The sequence below is a fragment of the Copidosoma floridanum genome, unplaced genomic scaffold (genome assembly GCF_036245765.1).
Source record: "Copidosoma floridanum isolate Cflo_tuat_1 unplaced genomic scaffold, Cflo_Japanese_pri ptg000019l, whole genome shotgun sequence".
Taxonomy (NCBI): Eukaryota; Metazoa; Arthropoda; class Insecta; order Hymenoptera; family Encyrtidae; genus Copidosoma; species Copidosoma floridanum.
This window is the reverse complement of record NW_028321896.1, coordinates 3,746,020-3,769,007: the sequence shown is the minus strand read 5'-3', so window position 1 is coordinate 3,769,007 and position 22,988 is coordinate 3,746,020. Positions and strand designations below refer to the sequence as shown.

The window sequence follows — 22,988 nt, the reverse complement described above, 5'->3', positions numbered from 1 at the left end:
GAACAAAATAAGTTTAATTGCAAACATGCAATAGTACTCTCTATGTGCACGAAAAATGTCGTGTTTTTCTTTTTTTTTTTTTATACGTAATGCACTGTTCTAGTTAAAATGCCATTTTAAAAGAGAATGGGTGAAATATACAAAATAGTCGTACTTTTTAAAGGTGCACGGCTCTTGTTAATGGCCGAGAAAGTACTTTAGGAAAAAAAGTTGTCATTCAATGGAGTCTAATAACTCCCCTTTGAAAGCACTTCCGTGCGAAACGTCAATTTGCAAAGTTGGCGTGAAAAAAAAAAAAAAAAAAAAAAAAAAAAAAAAAAAAAAAAAAAAGAAAGTTAATTTTTCTCTTCTTCGGAGTTCAGCGGAAAAAGGGGCTGGAAAATTTTCACCCCTCAAACGAAACTTCTCCATTTGCAAACTAGCCGCGTGTATGAAACAGAAAGCCCCAACCCAATCCTATACATTAGTCACATGTCCTTTTTTCTCCAAAAAATACAATACAACGCGAGAGTCGCGTGGGTCCCCACTATCGGCACGTCCGAATCTTGGCATTAAAAAAATCCACGGAAATCACCGGACATCCGCAACTCCCCGTACACCCGAAAAAAAAAAAAGAAAAGTCCCCTCCCCCCAGGATACGATATACTCTGCAAGAGCAGGCGCAAAATGCCCCAAGAACGTATACATGATAGCCACCGAAAGAAAGCTATGGAAGGGCCGTATCGGGGTCATTGGCATCGCGTCCCCCCGCGCACAATGCATATCAGTATAGGATGCTCTGTTTAGCGGGCGCGCGCGTGCAACATATTATGCACACTATGAAAATTGCCTCCATCGAGAGAGGCCCATCTGCCGCATGTGCCGCGATGGCCTACTTCGAGAGATGAGACAACGTCGACGGAGATAGAGATAGAGAGAGAGAGAGAAGAAAAAAAATCCGAGTCATCGAAATAACCCGCGCAGACGGAAGCTCCGTTTTATTTCCTTAGGCCTAAATTTAACGCGGTCGCTCGAGTATATGCATAATGTAAAACCACCGTGGACGCTATATTGTGCACGGATATCAAAAAATACGGCCGCGAGTTATTGGGGCGCCTGTAAGTTCACGCGTGCATAAAATATACATGTATGTGCACTCTCTCTCTCTCCTCCCACGCTTATACGAGCCCCGTGGGTATCGGTTTTTGTGCGCGTGCACGAGGCGAGGCTGTACAGCTTCCGGGAAGTTCCGCGGTGGCGGGTCCCCCGATTGCGCGCGCTCGGGTGTGTAGGTGCATTTTGTACGCCTGTGAAAATTATTCGGCTATATGGCCCGCGTCGCGATAGCGTGGGGTAGCTCGTGATTGAAACTTTATTCAAAATGACGTGTGCAGGGAACAGGGATGGGCAAAAGGCCGTTCAATTTTTTTAGTTTTACGCTCCCTTTTGTTATTGTTTTAAGGGCGGGGCAGGGGGTTTTGTGGACGCGCACGCGCCGAAAGAGTTGTCTTCCGAGTTTCTGCTGCTCTTCACGATTCGTCGAGTCTGTAGGTATTTCACTGCAAAATGCGATTTTTTTTTGTTTTTTTGATGAAATCACTGGGGAATCACTTGTGATCCGCGTGTATTCCCGGTACGATCGAGTTTACGTTTGTGGATCTTTACGCGGAACTCGGGTGGAATTTGTTTTGAAACTTGGAAATTCTGCTCGGTAAATAGATTTTAATAATAGAACTTGCAGGGAAATAGAGTGTACTTGGAACGTACTATGTCAAGGACGCGAATTTCGAGAAAAATGGAGAGCTCGGAGGTGACAAGCGTGAAAATTTCCCATCGAAAAAAAAAAAAAAAAAAAAAGTAAACGAAAAATAACGAATTCCGCCGGTTAATTTAGTCTGACCCGGTTTTTCAAACGGGTCAGCGGTGCGCGCCGAAAAAAGCTCCCCGACGAGTGAATCGTCGCGCAAAAAAAAAAAAAATTTTTCAAAAACGCTGGCACTCGTCTTTTGTCCACGCCTGCACACGAAAAGCAGTAAAATAGTTCCAGGTTGCGTATGTACGACTTTCCACCCCAAAAATGTAACCACCCCCGACGCGAAAACTACTATCGGAGTATCGAATTTTTGTGGTTGCGTTATCTACTATGTAATATATTCTCCTCCTTAAACCAACACGAGTCTGCTATGTAATTGAGCAAGCCATTGTTTGTTACTTTATCTTTAAAGTTTTCCATGAGTAATGTAGATCTGAAATGTGATGTAACAAAAATAATTTGAAGGGAGCGCTGTTTTTCATTTTATTAAGTACGCAATGATACATTCGGTTGGGCCACTCGTATACGTCTCGTGGCAGGGCTTCTTTGCTTGCACAGTAATTTGCCAACTGCACGTTATGGTAAGATACCAAAGAATTGCAGTCAATTAAGAAATTCGGGACGAATTCATTTCTCAGCGAAGCTCCGTAATGGAGAACGAAGCTGATGGTCTTTTACAACGATGAAAACTTTGCTGCATGCACTTCAATTTGTAAATGTATGTAAAAACATTTAAATCTTGTTTTTTTACTTCTTCTCAACGTATCAGAACTTTTGTGGGTACGGCAATTCGGTGTATACTACTTGTAGGTACGCTATCGCACGCAAAAGCTCAATTTAATCCTGAAATTATTGTCACGCAAGGCTTGAACTTTGTAATTTAGATTTAATAATCTCATGGTATTTTTTTTTGTTCATCGGGATTGAGCTATTGAACAATCAACATTTGGAGTATTTCACAAACAAGTGAAAAATGTGACATGACGGAAAGACCAAATTGAATTTTAATGCGCTGCAGGACCGTTTCCCAGGATGATTTTCCCCGTATGACTGCGTTATTATTTTTAACGTTTAAAATTAATTAATTTATCATCGGATCCCTTGGCTGCAAAAAAGCCCCGAATTTCAATTCAACGGTTCAGCGCTTAACGAATCGCTGCAAACAGTGGGACAGTCGGATGGACACACAGTATGCATAAATACCCATTTAATCCATACACGCACACATTCCACATTCAATAAAGTATCTGATTTAATCTGATTTCGCGTGCAGGATGTAAAAGGCACCAGGGCCGCAAATCACCAGAGGCGGACTTTCGAAAAATGTTCCTGCCCCTGGGCATCAGCAGTACCTACACATATTGGGACAAATATACGCAGAGCATCAGCTTACCGTCTGTTTGTACGCGTATATTGTGGTGCACGTAAAGTGGATGAAACACGATTTATACCCAGAAGAGAGATGTTTGCTTTTTCTGCACTTATGTACGTGTATAAACTGCACATATTGTGAGGGGAGTAGTCATTGTTGCCTGTATAATGCGTGCTTTACTTTTTCACATCGAGCCGAAGGTGCTTGCTCGTGAATGCACCTTTTAGAGCTAAGGAAATTTCGTGGATATGTTAAAGGGGATGAGGATGAAAAACTTTTTGTCCGGAGGAGAAGTATATACAATGGCAACGATTTTCCAGGTCGTGTACTCTTTGTACGTCGTCCCCGATGTTGTAAGATTTATGTACATGTTACGCGGTGCGTTGCGACACGAAGATGACGTCAAATTTTTCCTGAATGTTACACACACGCACGCGAATGCTTGCGTAACCATCTCATTTTGGCTCGTTTTTTTTTTTTTTTTTTTCTTTTTTCATTTCGCGAAATCAACGCGAAAACTTTGTCTGATAAGCGATTTAATCAGCGGGTAATTATCGTCGAAATCTACATTTACAAGCCGAAGATGGTCTACAATCAATTTCGTCAAAGTTTCAGCGTATATACACACTTATGTACCTACACCCTAAAAATTCCTTTGTCGCGTCCGCGACGGCTCGTAATCAGCTGCACGGCACATATGCCGCGTAAACGCTCTTAATGTCACCTCCTAGAGAGGGCAGGAGGAGATGGGACGGAAAGACGAGGTCTGCACTTGACTGCACATCATGTGTCTTAATACCTCTGGCGCGCGACCGCGTTTACAGCACATAAGCGAAACGTGTAGAGAGAAACAGCTGGTACGTATATATATGTATATACACGCGTATAAACCACTGCACCTATATATCATGACTGTGCGCACGATAATAGGACGCGCTTGGTCAGTGTGCTATCATCGCGTATATCTGGGTAATTGTTACGTAGATAGGGATCAATGCCAACGGGACGGCGACTAGGTTGTGTATGTACATATGTATGTGTTCGTACGCGCCATAATTTATCATTAAACGCCCACCGTACAAATTGTCAAGTCGCGCGCGTTGTTCTCTTGCCACACTTTATACTACTATCTGCTTCCGTCTCTCTCTCTCTCTCTCTTTTTGTTCCTCTGCTAGGCAATTTCGCGGCCGCTCTGTGGCACATATTATATTCGGCCCGGAGAGCTTGCGCAAGCTCTCTATTGGCGTCCGCCTAGTGTGTGACCCGAAAAGCATACACGCGAGCAAAATCGAGGGTGGAACATGTGTAGTCGGGTCTGTGACACGTATATGGTATTGGGCACCGAATCGACTGATCACGGCTGATAGACTTTTAGATTCATTTTTTTTTTCCCCACCGAAAATACTTTCTCTTCCGTCCGAAAAGCTCTATCAAAAGCGCTCGGGATAATTGATTGGGGAGAGAGTGAGACGATTTAAGTGACGTTTTTCCTTCACAACGACCTAAACGAGATGTATTTTTCATCGCGGTTTTGAACATGGTCACATTATCAGATGTCGCTAACTTTGTTGAAAAGGGACACGATTATTTATTTCAGAAATTTTTAAATTACTAAATCGAGATGCTTGCGAGTGGTTGATGGAGAATCGATATTTTTCAAGGGGTGTTACGATAATGGACGTTGAATCATTGTTTGGAATTTGAAAGAAAGAACTTTCGTGTGGCCATTCTAATGAGATGAGCTGCCGTTGTGATTTATGCAGGAGATGGCTCCAAAGAAGGTGTAAATATTTACTCGGTCAAGTGTTTGATGTTTATTCCCCATTGACTGAAATTACACGGTTTTGATGAGAAAACGTAATTTTTGGAGATTAAAAGAGTCGGAGGATTGAAATTTTGTTTATTTACAACAATTTTTATTTGACACTGTAAAGGCCTTTAACGCGAGAGGCGGATACATACGTGTATACTCTTTCCAAGCTGCGTGGGTTAAAAATACCGTTTTTATTACGACTACCCGAGCTTCGGAAACCATAAATCGTAAATTGGAATCGTGCCAGTGTTTAGATTTCCCTATTATTTACGTACAGACGAAAAAATTTTAAACTCCGTTATAAAAAACGACAATTCCTGATACGGCTGTATAAAAAAAAAAAATTGCTGGGATTTGTTTTGAAATCACGAAAATAGACTTCAACTGTTTCCCTCCGTAAGATTGGGAAAAAAGTACCCATTCCCTCATTTCATTTTTTTTTTTTTTTTATGAGATAGAACTTTTCTTGATTTTTTAAATTTATTTCCAGGGCTGGCAAGCAACGAAATATATATATATATATATATATATATACACGTCTTTCAGATAAGACAAACACGTTGAAAAATTAATAATTGTATTTATTTTTCCAGAGAAGCGGATAAAACTTCCGTCTACAGCACACACGTCATCCTAGGCCTTGAGAAATATCTATTTTGTGAAAATATATGTCGTAATAATAGAAGGGCCATTAATTACGTCTATTTTTTCACTGTGTTTCACGTGTTTGTATGTTTTAATGCGTTGAAAATATTTAAAGACACTACTCAAGTTAACTTTTATGCATTTCAACACGACGAGCAAAAAAAACATGAAATTCCATTCAAAAAATTTCATCACTTTGAACAATTTTGTTGTTGACGTAAAATATTGTAGAAAACCCGAAAGTACGCGCACACGAGCGAACCAGTTTTCATTGAGGCCAGAGCGTGATATATTTTTCGTATACGGGCAGGTAACGAAAAATCGCCTATTCCTTTCAAAATTGAAAAATCTCAACTCGAAATAGCCGCGATGAATATCGGTACTCTTCAATAACGCATTCATCAAGGTCGACGGGCATTTTTCACAGCCTCTCGTTAATCATCATTTTTGCATTCGATTGTCTTCTTCTCTCTTGGGTCCTGTACCGCGTATGCACAAACTCCCACGCACAAGCTATGGTGAACCTGAGGACGCGCGCCACCTACGCCGCACAAACCTAATTCGCCACTAAACGCGCATCACTTGCGATCACGGGCGTTTTGTTATTTTAAGGATTTTCAAGATTACCCACGTGGAAACACGATCAAAAGCTCTTCGAGCTCTTAGACAGGCATATATATACACATCCAAACAAAAGTTCTTTTCGATGTTTTTTTTCAATGATTTTTCAAATAGACGAGATCATTGTTTCCATTCAGGCCAAAAGTCTCGAAAATGGCACTAACTGAGAAATAACCTATCTTGGCAGAATGAAAACATTTAAGTCAGACAATGAAATTAAAAGTTTTTACAGAATACTTTTCATGCTTTGAACTAGATGAAAATGAAAAAAAAAATATATTTCTGCCTTTTTTTTGTCCTACCCCAAACAAATGGCACTTTCTCCTCTCCCAAGTCAAACGTGCATCTTCCGAGATCCGATCTCAATCGTTTATACACGGGCACCACCTCGTCTTGAAGATTCCATTTGGAACGCAACACGTGCGACGAATTTCGCGCTCCAACTTTCTTTTTTTTTTTCGCTAACGCGCTGTAGATGCAATTAAAATGAGGCAGATGTTGTACATCCGAGCGTGCACATTTTATTCACTCACGCGTTTCCTTTCCCTCATTCTGACCTACCACTTATCGTTGGGTTGTTTTTCTGTTACGTCGAGAAAATTCCACATACTTGGGTAAAATTATTTATAGGCCTTTTAAGAGCTTAAATAATAAAATTTTATTTCCTAAGTGAAATGCATTGTTTTTGCTGCAAAAAATCTTGCTAAGCACGTCATTACGGGCAGGGATTAAAATTTTTTTTTTTTGGTACTTGGCAAAAAATTAGGTTTTTAGATTTTGCTGAATGCTTTGGAGGTAGTAAAAAAGTTACCGGATGCCTACTTGATGTACCAATTCAGAAATCACGATGACTTTTCGAGATGTTTGTGAAATTGTTTTGCAAAATTTAGTACCGAACGGTCACGTACCCACTATATAAATCTCGGCTAATAAATTCTTGAAACGTAAGCCCATGGTTTTCTTAGAAACACAAGAGCTAAAATTAAACAAAAAAACAAAAAAGTTCTAGTAGGTAGGCATACCTCTAATACATATAGAGCCTGGGTTGTTACGTGTAGGTAAAAATATTCCTCGCAATAAAAATTTACTTTCGTATTAAATGGGTGGGTACGCGCATTAAAAATATTTCAAACGGAGGCTTGACACCCACGAGCTTTTCTTGAAGAATGAATGGGAAAAAAAAAAAAACAACTTATTTTTCTTATTGCTAAATACATTGATATTACGTATTGCATAAGAACTCCATCCTGCACGTATAATTCATTCTGATCACCTACGCCGTGCACCATCGCAAACACACTTACCTTCTTCGAAATCTTTACACGAAAAAGCACAAAATTTTTAAAGCTTCAAAAAAAAGTGGTGGCTCACCCTTAAATAAAACACCAAAGTACTACCCTGCAATTTAATGTGTTATTATCATCACTATTCCCGCGAAAAATCGATTCGCCCACTCTCTCTCTCGTAAATTATTTTCGCCCGCAAAACCGGGTTAAAGGGCCCCTCCCACGTATGACGCGTTATATATAACTCGTGCAAAACTCACCCGTAGTCCTTTCTCGCCCGTAAGTCCGAACTCACCGGACTGGCCCTTTTCGCCCTTGGGGCCTTCGGGGCCGTCCGGGCCCGTATCGCCAGGCTCCCCCTCTGGGCCCCTCACTCCGGGGATACCCATGTGGCCCACTTCTCCTTTGATTCCCTTGCAGTCGCATTTGTAGTCCTTGCACGTCTGAAACAACAAATCATTACCATAGTTTTTACCTCATACTCTCGTACATTTCACGGGGATTTGGTTGTCAAGCACATCAGGGACGAGAGTTGAAGGAAAAAAAAGCTCTTAAAGTTCGCCGAGGCGATAAATCAAAAGTCGAAACAGATAGAATCGGAGGCTCGACGGTTGCGTAAGGAGATCGGCGGCTGAACGGTTCGCTCATAGGTATATTATACAACATACGCGCGTGTCATATCGGAGTATTCAAATGGCCTGCGTCTGACATTGTCACTATAAACGTGAAAATGTTTTTTTTTTTTTCTTTTTTTTTTTTTTTTTTTTTTCCGAGAACTCGCGTACTTATTAATATTGAGTTATTCCCTTGTGTTTCGCGTGATGCGCTCATTAAACAAAGAAATACACCACCCTTGACATAGCTTCTTTGTCGACGCATTCGCATCTCGGGCACATAACTGATATTTTCCGAGATCTCGATAATTGATCGAAGATGAGCTTTCGGCTCAATGAGAGATGTTGCGCAAGCATGTACAACTGCAATAAACGCGCGATAGAAGCGACGCGGCGCATCAGCCGCGAGTCAACGATCTCGGCGACAAGGGGTCCAAACGGGGGAGAGCGCACGCGGTACACGCATTGGAAATACCTCGAACGTGATTAAATAGCCGGGGTACAACAACCTCGGAAAAGCTGGCCGTTTGCCAAAACTATCTGCAAGACAAACAATTCGCCGTCTATTTTGAAACAACAACAGTGCGAAGCGATGTCGCTCGAGGCCAAAGTTGCTTTTTGGTGAGAATACATTGCATGCGCATCGCGTAATATATGATTACCCCGTGACTGCCGAATCATCGCCGACTGCCTTCGGAACATCGATAAGTAGGCGTCGAAGCTTCCCCGAAACGACTTACGCGATACTTTTTTTTGTCCCGAAAGAGCCCCTATCGCAAACTTTATTTATTTATTTATTTTTTTTTTGGGAGCACCAGATAAGGAACTTGCATCGCAATCGCGCAAAATACCGATTATTCTTTTTCCCCAATAAATACATATATTGCATGAATGTAGGGAGCAAGTGAAATAATCAGCGCTTCTCGCGCTCGTTCGTCGAGAGGAAAATACCGCGAGTCGTCGGCCAAGGGGCAGATGATGATGCATCGACTGCACTCCATTATACACCCTTTATCTCAATCTCGCCGCGCGTGTACACTTTTTATGCGTAACACATTGCAAAGTTTGTCGGACTTGTTTACGCGCACCCTTATGTTTACGTATATGGAAAAAGGATAAAGGTATACATGTTACGGGCATCCACATTATTTGGTGGGCACGTCTCGGCGGAGCGAAAGAAAGGCACCGCGTATCTCCCCCTGTTCGCAGACTCGTCTCGCTCCGAGGAGACGAGTCGTTCCCGAAGGCACGGAAAAAAAGAAGAAAAAAGAGCCATAGATGGCCGGGAGGGGCGAGAAAAAAGAAAAAAAAAAGGCTTGGGTAGGTAGATGCACCCTTTCGGCCGCAGGTGGTGACAGATACGGGAGAAAATCCTCCAAGTACAAGATGTACCCGCGTGTATACGGCTCCCCATGAACGGGACGTTTGCCCAATTTCGCGCGTAACGTGTTCCCTGCGACCTCGAACCGGCGCCCGACAATTTCAATTTCTTGGTGTAACGTATTCGTTCGCGAGTAACTCCGGACCGGTGACACGACAAAACGCGGAGAGAGAGAGAGAGAAGGAGGAGGGACGAATAAATCATTTATGAGCGGGCCGTGCGTTTATAAATACGACCCTCTGCCCAGCTTTTCCTTGGCTTTTACACGGCTCTCTCGCATGGAAATCCAATCGGCTTGAGCTTTTTGAAGTTTCGGGGGGAGCGTGGGTGATCAAGCCCGAGACATCGAAATAGAAGGGAATTTTATTTGGGCGCGGGTATACACCGCCACACCGGCGTGTGTTTTCGTACACGAGCTCACTTTCTTCTGATACCCGACTCTCGTTCTTCTTTCTTTCTTTTTACAAGCAGGCGCTTGGGATTCCAATTTGTAGCGCGTACTTTTCGTTGTTTTGTTTCACGCGTTTTTCCAAAAGAGCCGTAAAAATAGCCGCGGGGGCGACACGGTTGGGGGAACCCCCCTTTTCAGCTTTTCTTCCACCCGAGCACGCCGTTATCATTTGGATCGTGTACGACGGAGGGAACGGTGATCGCGAAATTTTCAACGATCCAATCGAGCTTGATTTCCTGCGTGACGCGCCCGACACGTGGTCATCTTTCCTCATCAAACAGAATGAAAAAGCACTTCGATGTAAATGCTCTCGGGCTGAATCGGTGCAGCTTAAGTATGGGCTGCCATCAAACATATCAGAGCTTATGAATCGTCGTTTTTCAAAACGAATAATCCCGAATGGTGCGTGCAGGGAATCTTTAATTGAATTCGTGACGATTTACACCTGTAGTATTGTCATTTGAGCTGTTTCCGAGGAGGGAGTGTACACTGGCATGGAAATTAAGTCACTCGTTGAACCATCTGTGCGTTCGATGATATAATTCAAGTGTCCGAAAACGCTGAACATTATTACATACTTCGTGACATTCCGCTCGAATGCGATAGCGACGATAATCACGATCACGCGCCCCTTGGCTTTCCGTCACGTGACCGAAACGGCTAAATTTCACACGTATACACACCAGCAAATGCTCGAAATATCGTGCGCACACGTTTGGGATGGAGGGGAAAAAAAAAAAGATTAGTGATGCTCGTGAAGAGGAAAGGAAAAAAAAAAAAAAAAAAAAAAGAATATAACGTCAAGAGACGTGAGTCACAAGCGCTAGTGAGATTAAAAAAGCTCGAGGAGCTTTTCAGCGTGTGATTACGCTCGGGGCGCGCGGTCTTGGAGTTATGGGCTTCCCCTAGAGTCGTGATGTCCGTACAAAAAACCATTTCGGTGTAGCGGGGCACGGGAAAGCCAAGGGGCCATATCTCTCTGTGATATCACGGCACGACGGCACACATAAAGTGTAATTTTAGATTCGACGCGGAACAATCGGCTTTTCCAAGCTCGTTTGTATAAAGTTTTACGAGCACGGGTTAATTTCGACGCCCCTTTCGTCCTCGTTACTCATGCGTACAAGTGCTTTCACCGTTGCAGTACCCACGTACCTTACGACTGTTTGTTGATTTTCATGCTGCAAACTTATTATTCATTTATTATCTCCTGAAAACCGACGAAAATAACAGTACACCGATAATTAATTGACAACATATATATATTTCAGTTGTTTACGTGACATTCGAGAAGCTTCGCGACATTGCACGTTGAAGGACGGGGATTTCCTAGTTAACCACGCGATCAGCGTAAATGTGGTAAGTACAGGCTTGAGAGAAATATCTTTACAAGAGACACATACTTTCATCGATTCTCCCTGTGATCTATACGTATACACCTCTCGATTAGCCGAAACGATAACCGAAACACCGCTCCTCCACCCGTTAAGTACACCCCCCTTTAGGAGGGTTCGTTTTTTTATCGACATTTAAAGTGCTTCGATGGTCGATGGTACGCTTCCGTCGAATCCCAAATGACGCGGTTGTTCAAGAGGTTTTTTACTTTCATCACCCGCGTAAGAGGATGTTTTTCTTTTTATTTTTGCATCACGTTGATTCGAGACAAAGTTTATCGATTCGTTTATTTTGTACTCGGTCAATCTAACGAAGGTCACTCCGGTAAAAACCCAAGATTTCATGTAATCAATCCCATGCGTCCTATTTGGCCATACGAAAACAATACTCTTGATTCTCTCGACCTTTCCTCGAACAACAATTCAGTAAAAACACAACAATCGAACGGTGCTCTTAACTAATTAAAACATTTTCAGCCGATATGCGAACTAATAACGAGACGTGCGAGCCTATAAGATTATTGCTTCAACTGATAGGTTTGTTGTTAAGTACAACGTAAAGTGCTCGTTTCAACGCGTAGTCTCTCTAACGATAATACGAGAGTAAACACACGAATTTGTTGTTGTAGCTTTTGAAAGATACTCGTATCAAAATTATCGCGAACTTTGTGTGGCTCGTGTGTTGAGATTACCCTACATTCGTCGCCGCGTTACGTTTTGTCCTTACGAAACATATACCAAACAAGGTCGAGTGTTTCTGCCAAAAATAAAAAAATAAAAACAAAAAAACATATCAAATTTTCGTGATACTTGGTTGAAATTTTATCTCCATGGTTTGATAACAAAGTTTCTACGTTATTCGTTTGAGCAAATCGAAGCATAAAAAACACTTTCAACGCCAAAAAAAAGCTCATTTTTTTTGCCAGGCTTGAAAAAAAAAAAAAAAAAAAAACGTCCATCGACCAATCAACTTTTGGGCAGAGCAAGCCATTTTCCTTGACGCGAAACCATTTTACCATAATACTTGTTGGCTGAACGGAACAAGCAGCTATACGATTCGTAGGTGTCCGTATATATACATGATACAGTGAAAGAGCTTTCGCCTCGAAACTTTTTTGAGGAATCACTTTCTCGCGCGACGAGTAGGCAGATACGCGTTTTAAAACCCTTATCGGAGGGACCTACTTTCTTTAGGATACGGGTGTACACGTATCGAAGAAAAAGTGCCCTCGGTCCGCGCAGTGTGCACCTAATATCATATTGTAATCGTCATTCTTCCGTTGCAGTCGCAGGTAACGAACGAAGAAGAGAGAGAGAGAGAAAAAAGAGATGCGCTCATTCTTCGAATCGCGAAATCAAAATGTACCTACGAGACGCGTCATTGATGAATGATTAGCCACCACTGCATGCAGGTAAAGAAGCAGTGTGACACGTAACTCGTGACCTCGACTCGCAAGTGCAAAATCGTACAGGCGTGGGTCTGTGGGGTATACCGTCGTGGGCGTATTATAGCTACGTACAAGCGTTGCGCGTATACGTGTCCTTTTTTTCCTTCTTCTTCTTCCACCAGCACGCGTTGTACACATTATATACGCGGCGTTGTGCGGCACATCATCCGGCCGTATAGCCCGCAGCATCTGTTGATTTCGCGGCGCGACCTCCATTAAAGCTCTCTCTCTCTCTCTCCCAGCCGACCTACGTAGGCTATATACTTGTGTACCGGGCGCGCCGCGTCCCCGTTTTCTCTCTCGCTCGTGCCTGGAGGTCTTTTTTTTTTTTACCCTCTTCTCCTCTCATCTCCATCCTCGTGGCTCTTTCGTTTCTTTTCCCGAACGAGATTTGTTTTCTCCTCCCTTCGACACCTCTAAATCGCACTTTGAGCGCGTGTGTTATACGCCAGCGTCTCTTTGTTCCCTCCCGCGTAGTGGGTCAAGTGAAGAGCCTTTTTTCCCTTCCTCCCAGAGTTGAAAAAGAGCCACTTGCGATTCGCTTCATTTCCACGCGGTACAACTGTGCCTGTTCGGATGGGGATTTTTCGCGACAACCCCTCTCCGAGAGGCTTCCTCTACTTTTGAAAATAAAGTATTCGGAAGAGGACTGGATGACATGTTTACGCGACGTGCTTTCTTTTTTTTTTTTTTTTTGCATCGAATTTGCTCTTTTGAAAACGCGCGAGAGGTGCCGAGAGAGGGTTGTTTCACGCGCCATCTGCGCCAGATCAAAGATATGCGGTTTACGACCGTGCGGGGTTCCATTAAACTATACGCTTTTCTGCGTAATGTGTGTTGTTTTTTTTTTTTTTTTTTTTAACTTTTTTTTTTTCTTCAGTCGAAGATCGGTACCGAAACGTCGTTTGATTGAAACACGCTGGAAGCTTTCACCCAAAAATAAAGGTACATCGCTTTAATACCGATATACATGGTGTTTATTTCCTCTTGACAGTAAACCAAAAATTTTAATTTCAACAGAATACGTTCAAAGTCCCGATATTGCAGCAGCTAAGTGAGTTTCCAAGGGCTTCCCGACAATCGCCAACAAACGCATACGCAGCTAAAGAAAAAAAAAAAAAAAAAAAAAAAAAATCGTACGAAAGCTCCAGAGGAACACGCCCAAACGCACACGTACCCCATAACCACACGCTCGTAAACTGGAGTCGGATATATCAAATCTCCAGAGCTACCCACACTTCAACAACCATAGGGCAGCAGCTATTTCTGGTCCTCGCCCGATCCGGTTTTCAAAGCGATCGTATTGCACACGTGCGCCAAGCGAGTCAAGTGTCTGGAAAAGCTAATAGGAAGTCCGTCCCGTAATCTCCCGATTTATCTGGGAATTATGTGTGCAGTTTTCGGCTAGAGGTTACATCATCGGCTTTTCACCACCAACGCGATAGTTGGTACACGTAGGAGGGCTGTAAACTTTTATACGCGTACCTCAACGCTTATTTTTTCCTCCCATTCTTTTGAAAGCCTTTCTCCCCGCGACATATATACGCGGCTTTTCATTTTCTCGTTTTACAGCGCAGCACTGCATTATTGCTCTCTCACGCGGATTCTATTATTAAAGGTGGCTACCTCAACCTTATACGAGTATATTATACACCCGTGTTGTTCGAGCAATATACCGCGTGCAAAAAATGTTGATACATCGACCCAGAAGGAGCTTTTCCGTATCACTTCAAAAGCAAAAAAGACTCTGGTGTGCACTTTCATTCATCGCAGGGAAGAACAGCTGAAAAGTCCGTCCACGGGGAAAGGGAGGGAAGGGGCTCGTAAAACGTCAAGCGTCAAGTTTGGCCATTACGTGAACTTTGCCGGGATGAGCTGAATATACACTCGAGCAGAGCGTCAAAGCTGCTTTTCGGACGATATAACCGATTGCGCTTCAAAGACGACGCCTTTCTTTTTTCCCGCCCCATCTTCCCTTTGAGCTTTGCAAAGTGGTGAGACACGGGCTCAGTCGTTGGATCGATCTCGTCGAGGGCGCCGCACTGCATTGGATCATTTGTCAACGTGTCTTACTGAGTACGAAACCTTTCGGTCGATTATACATGTGACGGTGTTTGTTGCTTCCCACATCGGTGGTAAAAGTATCAAAGTATTTCATGCGTCGGAAAAAATAATAGCACAGAGGAACTCGTTGTCAAAAAAAGGCGAGCTACATCCAAGATTGACCTTATCTGACGGGACGTTGGAACTACGTGGCCAATAAAACGTCATGACGCGCCCTCGATGTTTCCGAATGATAGCTTTCGCTCTGTTGACGTGGCTCGTTATGGAAATCTAAATCAGACCCATTTGCACGAAGAAGCGGCGTCGCGGAAGCACAGGACGATAAGCTCACACTGCAAATGCGCTGATACACGAGATGACGTAACGCGCGCTCACATAACTTTTACTGCCATCGGTACAAACGACTCGCGCAAGATGCGAAATCGTCGTATATACACATATATATTTGTGTACCTAATTATCGTTGTGATATTACAAACCCACGAGGTCTGTATGACGATGCATTGCTTATCATAATGAGAAAAAAAGGCCAGTTACAATAATAGCGAAATGACAACAAGGTGCCATTCATTAGAAAGCTTCCCTCATCGTGTCTTTTTTTTTTCTTTCGTAATCTACGTGTTGATATTATTTAGGAGCGTTTCACGATGTCGAGACCAATGAATAACATAGTTGAAGCTTTCGATGAAATAAAGAGCCCGTTGGGATGTCGAAGAGTCTTCTAAACTAATTCGCTTGACGCGTGTCTGGTGATCGAATGGTTATGCCTTTCTTATTCGTCAAGTCTCGTACAAGGGCAAAAAGCTCTGAGAGAAAAAATATACGATAAGCAAGTGCCTCTTGTTTTCTCGGAAGACACAATCGAGAATCGACAAAGTATTACTATCCCTCCAGCTGAGATAATTCAACTCTCCTCGTGTATAGACATACGTTCGAACCGATGTTGCCGACTCGGATTTTCGGGCAAATCGGAGCATTAAACGACAGATCGGCTTCGTCTATGTGCTGGTTGTCCGAGAGAGAGCCCATTTGGAGCGTCATACGTGTCACTTATCAAGCTAGAGACGCTTTTTTCCGAAACTCCCGTTCTCCGAGAGCTCTTATCGTTACTGGGACACTAATGACGCCATGGCTGAAATCGGTACAAGCTGAAGATTTATTTCACTTCGGCTTGCATTTTCCGATCGAGAATTCGTTCCAGCTGCGGCGTTGATCAGCACATATGTGCGTGCTCGAAAAACGGGAAGGGGAAGAGCAGTAATTTTAGTAATCAAGTTTTCGGAGTTTCTACAGTATAGTATGCACGCAACAGCCGAGAGACTATCCCACCGCAATGATAACTCATACGGAGTCACGTAATGAGCTCTTGGGACTTGATAAATAATCGTCATCCAAGCAACAGGTTATCACTGCACTGTATTATAATATGCAGACTCCAAGTTTACATGAGATTCATCAAATATCTCTCTTAAAATACACGTTGGAAGTGTGTAGTTGAAATTTTGGTTTTTTTTTTTTTTCATAAATTGCATCGTGGAATCTTGATGGCGCGGATAACAATTTTAAGGACAACCAAATCTATGGTGCACCAAGTGGTTAACCAGTTCCACTAAATTGGACATGTTTGAATGGAAAAACCCAATGTAGGAACAGGTTGACACATTTACAGCACGTTTACAAGTGTGAAAAATCTGTGAAAGAAACGTTTTACTTTCTACGGATTGCTTATGCCAATCATTGCCAAAAAAAAAAACCAATTGTTTAGTTTGATCGAATAGGTGCAATAGCTTACGAAGCATCGATTTAATTTCTCTTAGTAAGTTTATCAAGACCTCTTATCAACCTCTTCACCACAACTCCATCAACTGCAAACAAACTACTCCAAGTCTAGTCGAAAGCTCTCGAAGCTTGGAGGTTTTTTTTATTTCCTGCAACAGATTTTAAATCTGCTGGGAAAATAAGGAGACGTGGGTATAAAAATGTTTCCAGTGCTATATACCTACCCGTGGTTGTAGTATAATCCCTGTGTCGGCGCATATACACTTGCACACCCACTTCCCCCTTTCAAAAACAAAGATTAGGTACGATAGCTTACACAAATGGAAATCGGGATGGTCTAAGAATAAACGACGACGGGCAGTAGCGCCGCAGCTATAGCTTATAAAGTATAACGTCAAAGCCCATTCATCAGCTAAAAAAGAGAAGATATAAAGGGAGACTTCCTGATGAGTATGTACAGTGGAGTGCGGAAAATAGTGAAACTCTTAGTTTGCCCAAATCAGAAAGACAACCAAACAAAAATCATCATCATCATTAAAATATTTTTCACCCTATGAAAAACAAAATTATGTTGTGCAACTCGTAAAATGTACCTTAAAACAGAGACAAAGGGTCAAAGGTTTGGAGACAGTGGATGTATTCCAATAATCTAGCCTCCTTTTGTCTGTACGAAAATATAATCAAAGCATGTCTATGTACAGAAACAACGACATAAACACAGTGTTTGTCAAAGATTATTTTCCGCTATAAAGTGCTTGTTTGAGTAAATGAGTTGTGGAAAAAATTTACAAAAAGCTGTATAGGTTTGAAAATATAAATATAAAGACGAAGACTCAAAAACAGATACGAGAAGACAGACGAATGCAAAAAAAAGCAATTAATGAATGCAATTACGCTTAGACTTGAAGACGAACGCGTTAAGACAAATAAATAAATATTGATTTACGGGTGGGGTGATAGAAATACGAAGATAAAATTTAATACATAGAACCGAGCCAGAGGTAAATAAAGAAATTGAAGTAAATTTTTTCAAATTAAAGTAAAAGAAATAATTAACGGACATAAACTCGAGTAAAAAAGAAAGTTTTTCTCTGCATTGAAATCGAGCTAATATTTTCGATTCTACGACAAAACATTTAAGAGAAAAAACGTACTGTGATACGTATAAGGGTCTGTACAATATAAAGGAGATGAAAGTGGTGACAGAAATTAAACGGAAGACAATGTTGAGCGACTATCAAGTTTTTTTTTTTTTTTGAGATATGAAAGCAGAGAGAAAAGAAAGAACACGATGCACCGATTGCCTTCAATGGATGACTCTTTCCTCTTCATAAAAAGGATTCGCTATACCGCGATGACAGCGCCTGTAGCGAGAAGAAGAAGGAGCTTCTTTCATCTGGTCTGTGCACGGATGATTTGGAGGAAAAAAAAAAAAAAAAAATTGGGATACATCATTACGAATTGAAGAAACGACATTTTTTTTAAATACGCATACACTTCATTTTTCCCTCTCGTCTCGAACCCGCGATCAATCACAAAGAGCCTTTTGTACGAATGTACCCTGCAAAAAAAAAAAACATCTGCACTTTTGCAACCCTATAACATTCATGCATCCGCTCGTACGCTATAGTCATCAAAAAGTTGGAAAAAAAGATACCAATGTCACCAGCTGCTTCTACTCTGATTGTCGTGAAAGTAAGAGGAGAGTCCATGTTTTCTGAATCAGCACAAAACGCGTCGACACCATAGATCAACTTTCCGAGCGGCGACCCGTCTCTCTCAATATGTAACGCTCGACAACTTACAGCCCGTATTTTAATCTCAACCGAGAGGTCACACGAGCGACACAGAGCCGCCTCTCATCCACGCACATCGCAAGCTTTCAACCGCGTCATACATCGGCAAAAGATCCCTAGAAAACTACGGAGTTTCGTCGCTACGCTTTTTTCCATTATACATACGCACCATGTCGTGGCGATCCCACGAGAAATCGGCTCTCTGGATGGACAAGCAGTTCCACCAGGCATATATATATACACACTTTGTCCAACGACAGCCCTCGTTTTATCTCCCTGTTCTCTGTCGCGCACACGAGCGAAGCGATAACTCGGCGGCGCACCGGTTCACTTGATCTTTGTGCTTTTTTTTTTTTTTTTTTTTTTTTCCACCACTTACGTGACGGTCGTTGGGTGAGTTATCGCTCGCATACCGATTGGGCTCATTAACGAAAATTCAAGGGGCGTCGTACCTATATACATGTAATTATCCGAAAAATTGGGATCGTCATTGTTTGCGGGCTTGCAGGAGCTTTTTGCCAATGAACCCAGTGGCTCATCGATTCCGCTTGAGCCGCGTACACACACGCAGTTCGTTTGTACCCAGGCTGGCATCGCGGGGTCGCTTGGCCATTGAGCCGTAACGGTGATTATTTTACCGCGGACAAGCGTATTTTTCAATGCGCCTGACAAAGTAGTTTCGCACGCGCGCCTTCCAACGTAAGACGGGTATAAATTATACGAATGCGCGGCGCACTTGAACCTCCTTCCGTTCCTTTTTCTCATGCCGACGTCGACTTGCAACGAGAGACTTCTGGGCTTCAGCCACGCGTCACATGACCATTTTGCCGTAGACGTACGATTCTCGGGATCGCGAGCTCGTTGTATAGGAAAAAAAAAAAAAAAAAAAGTATATAAGTATAGAGATTTGTAAGCACGTAATATGTATTCGCGTCACGCGATGCGCATGTATAATGTGGAGAGCGCGCGATGAGCTATGATTCAGATAAACAGAGATTTTAATTGGCTCTCGCGCTCGTTTCATTTGCGGGTTATAAAACGAAGGGAGGGAGGGAAGGAAGAGGCGCGGCTGTTTGCTACTTTGATACAAGGAGTGGGTGCCTCTTGGTGAGCTCTTCTCGGCTTATTTACGGGGTGAAAACAAAAAAATCACGCTACTTGTGTGGGTACAAGTGCTTTTTTGGGGGGAACGGCTTATTGAAGATGGACTTTACGATCTTCCTTAACTTCAATGTACGTTTGATGTTTGAAATCGTTAGAGATTCACCTCCTTGTGTACAGATTCATTCAATCGGAGTATGAAAATCGGTTCCTCAACCCATGAGTACATTAATTTAGTCTATACCTCTATATTTACCGTCTATTTGTAGTATTAGCGGTTAGCATCGAAATTTTATGGTATTTTTTTTTTTTTTTTTTTTTTTTTTCAAGATCGACAGAGCTTATTGTAATTCCGTGCAATTCGTCTTTTATACTTGTTACTTGACACTTTAGAACGTTATTTTACCCCGATTTTACCAAACAAATTCTAATTCTATAAAAACAAGTATTTTAAAGCTTGTAGGCGTAGGTACAATATTGAATATGCCAACTTCAAAGCTCCGTGTGTTTAAAACGGCGCTTTTGGGCAAAGTTTCGGACCCTGCCGAACATCAGGATGAGAAATAAACATCGAATGAAAACAACATTGTTATTTCTTCTGCGTAACCCTTTAATTTTATCAAAAAATAGAGACCAGAAAAAATTCGCTATCCATCGTAATAACACGTGAGCCAAGGCGCCATTAAACTCTATACGCGTAACCCTAACGATCCCTACCGATCGCCGCACCCAACAAATGCACGGAAAGTAACGAGACGGGAATCATGCGTCGAGAAAGAAAAAAAAAGGGATCTTGCACGCTGCACAGCTGGACCCTCTTTTTCCCTCATTTTTTCTTCATGAAGTAGCCCTTATCGCGCTGCCTCCAACTCCGCCTACCGATGTAACGCGCGCGTTCAATCTTTGGGCCGCACGGCACACACAAAATCGCCTCCCGATCAATCGGATTAATTTTAGGTCCGCGTTTACAGAAAGGGGGGCTGCAATTCGGAAAGAAGTAAAAAACAAAAAAATAAAATAAAATAAAATAAAAGGAAGCAAGAGAGCAAACGTATATGTACCTCCTGTCGAAGAGGAAGAAGATGAACGAGGCGAACGTTATTCGGCGGCGATCGAGAAAGTCCGTGCAACTTGCCGAGACGAGTATAAAAAACAAAAAAAATGAAGAAAAAAAAAAAAAGAAGCGCTACAGGGAAGAGGAAGACGAAGGAGCAGAAATGGCAGGGGTATTGTTTTACACAGGGAGAGAGAAAGAGGAAGGAACGATGGAAGAAAGCATCCCTAATGAGGGCATCATTCTTCAGGGTCAAAGGAGAGGAGAGCGTGCCTCGGTTTTGTTTCTCTCTCTTCCATTCTGTCGCTCTCCAAGAGAGGGAGAGAGAGAGGGTCGGTCGCGTGATGAGAGCCAAGCCAAAGACACGGCGTGCACGTGCTTTTAAATTCTGTTATGTCGCAGCACCGGTTCTTCCCTCCCGTCCTCCCCCCTCTCGTGTTCCTGGCATGCACGCCGAGCCGCCCACCACTGGCTCTTGCGCGCCCGAGAGATCTGTATTGTAGCCCTGAGAGATACACACCATTGCAGATTTACTTTTGGCCCAGCACATGCAGTGTAGGTGTATATATTATACTATTGGCGACTTCAACCGCTGTGGGTTTTCCGTTCGCGTGCGCCGGTGGATGGAGGAATTGCTACCGATTTCACGGCAACTTGTCACGCGAGTCCCTCTCTGTGTGTGCGCGCTAGCGGGAGTGCCCATTTGTACGTGCACCGTGTACAGTTGAATGAGAGCGAAAGATGTACAGGGAAGGGTAACCGTCGAGTCGAGAAGCGCCTTTTGGTTTGGCTTTTCTTTTCTAGCTTCTCGCAATACGAGTTTGTCCGGACGAGAGTCGCGTGTATAAGAAAGTCCCTCCCTCCTTTTTTTTTTTTACACTCACTAGGTGAGAATTGATGGACGTGGTGTTGGTTTTAACAACTCAATGTAATTGAGGATGTCGATTAAGGTGGTAAACGATCTTGTACCCACAACCGTACCGGTTAATTTTATGCGAACTCATCCTAATTGGACGGACAATCGGCCAAGGGTGTAATTTTTTGATTCAACGAAAAAAGACATTTTTTTTTTTACAAAAGATCGGTAAAAGCATACTGCGATTTTTTCGTTTGGTTCGTAAAACATTTTGTTTATAAGATCGCGAGTCGCTGTTATTTCGATTTCTGGTATGTAAAACGTTGTATCAACGTCCCGTTTGCAATTAACATACAGTGTGCCATTTTTATTCGATTTCCACGATTTACCTACCACGTGATTTGGATGAATTTATGACCATGTGATTTGGATTGAATTTTGAATAAGGGACCATACTACGACCAAGCGATCGATGTTCATGTGTATGCGTAATTATACATGCGACATCGGGAGTGAAAGGGCAAAATAATCAGCGGACGTATTATTGAAATTCCGATAATTAATCGGACAGGTATTTGTACAGTTTAAACAGTCGACGCACTAACGATGTAACTATTTCTGTCGATCGGTAATTTTCCGTCAATTAATCAACCCCAGCACATGGTCGATACATACCCGACAGTGGCAAAATTGAAACAAACCGTCGAGCCAACGTCTCTCCTTCCACGCATCTATGGTCTCACGTTTGCTTTACTATATGTAACAAGCGCTCGCCATGAGTCATATTCAATGTGCGAAAGAACGCGATACAGATCATCTTCTTTTCATCCTCCCCGAGAACAATCAATCATCGTTTCGAATCAAAGTTCCTCCTTACTCTCGCCCCGCGATCGGGCAATAAAAACGCGGAAGCCTCTTGGCTGCGCGGGTACGATGCATCTCCGCAAGCTTACACCCTCCCGCTCTCCTCCTCCTCCGACAATTGTGTTTACAATGAGAATTAATGTCACGACTGCGATAACGCGTTCGATTAACTCTTTCGCGCCACTAACGCGAAATTTGGGGAATCCCGGCTGCAATGTGCATCCGATCGGCCTTTTCGTTTCAGTCTCGTTCAACGGTCATCGGCAAAAATTACACGTTTGCAAATCTAGACTCCCAAGTGCCAAAAGAGCATGCCGATGATCGGTTGAACGAAGTGCGCAGTAAAATCAACACCCATCGACCTACCACCAAATTATCCACGGGTGCAATCAGCTGATGGCTTTGTCCGGGTACCAAAGGGCCGAATCCCCAGGAATTTCAGCATAATTACGCTAAACGAGCCAAGGTGATAATGGCCCTTGACGCCTACACACATGTGCAGCTGATCGCCCTGCCAATGCCCCTCTCCTCCACCCCCCTTCTCGATAGGCCCTCCCTTCTCTTAGCGCCTCTTGGTCTCCCCCTCCCTCCCCCCTCGGCGTATCATCTTTTTGCTCCGATCGTACGCGGATCATCGCTCGGAAGAGAGGGAAACAA

General features: G+C 42.8%; 1 protein-coding gene across 1 annotated transcript in view; it reads right to left on the bottom strand.

The window, feature by feature from the left end:
* The window catches only part of LOC106642150 (uncharacterized), a 41,952-nt gene that overhangs the window by 18,348 nt on the left and 616 nt on the right, over positions 1 to 22,988 (bottom strand). The window contains exon 2 of the mRNA XM_014356840.2: positions 7,790 to 7,972. Coding sequence (XP_014212326.2) covers positions 7,790 to 7,972 — 183 coding nt within the window. The remainder of the gene's footprint in view (positions 1 to 7,789; positions 7,973 to 22,988) is intronic.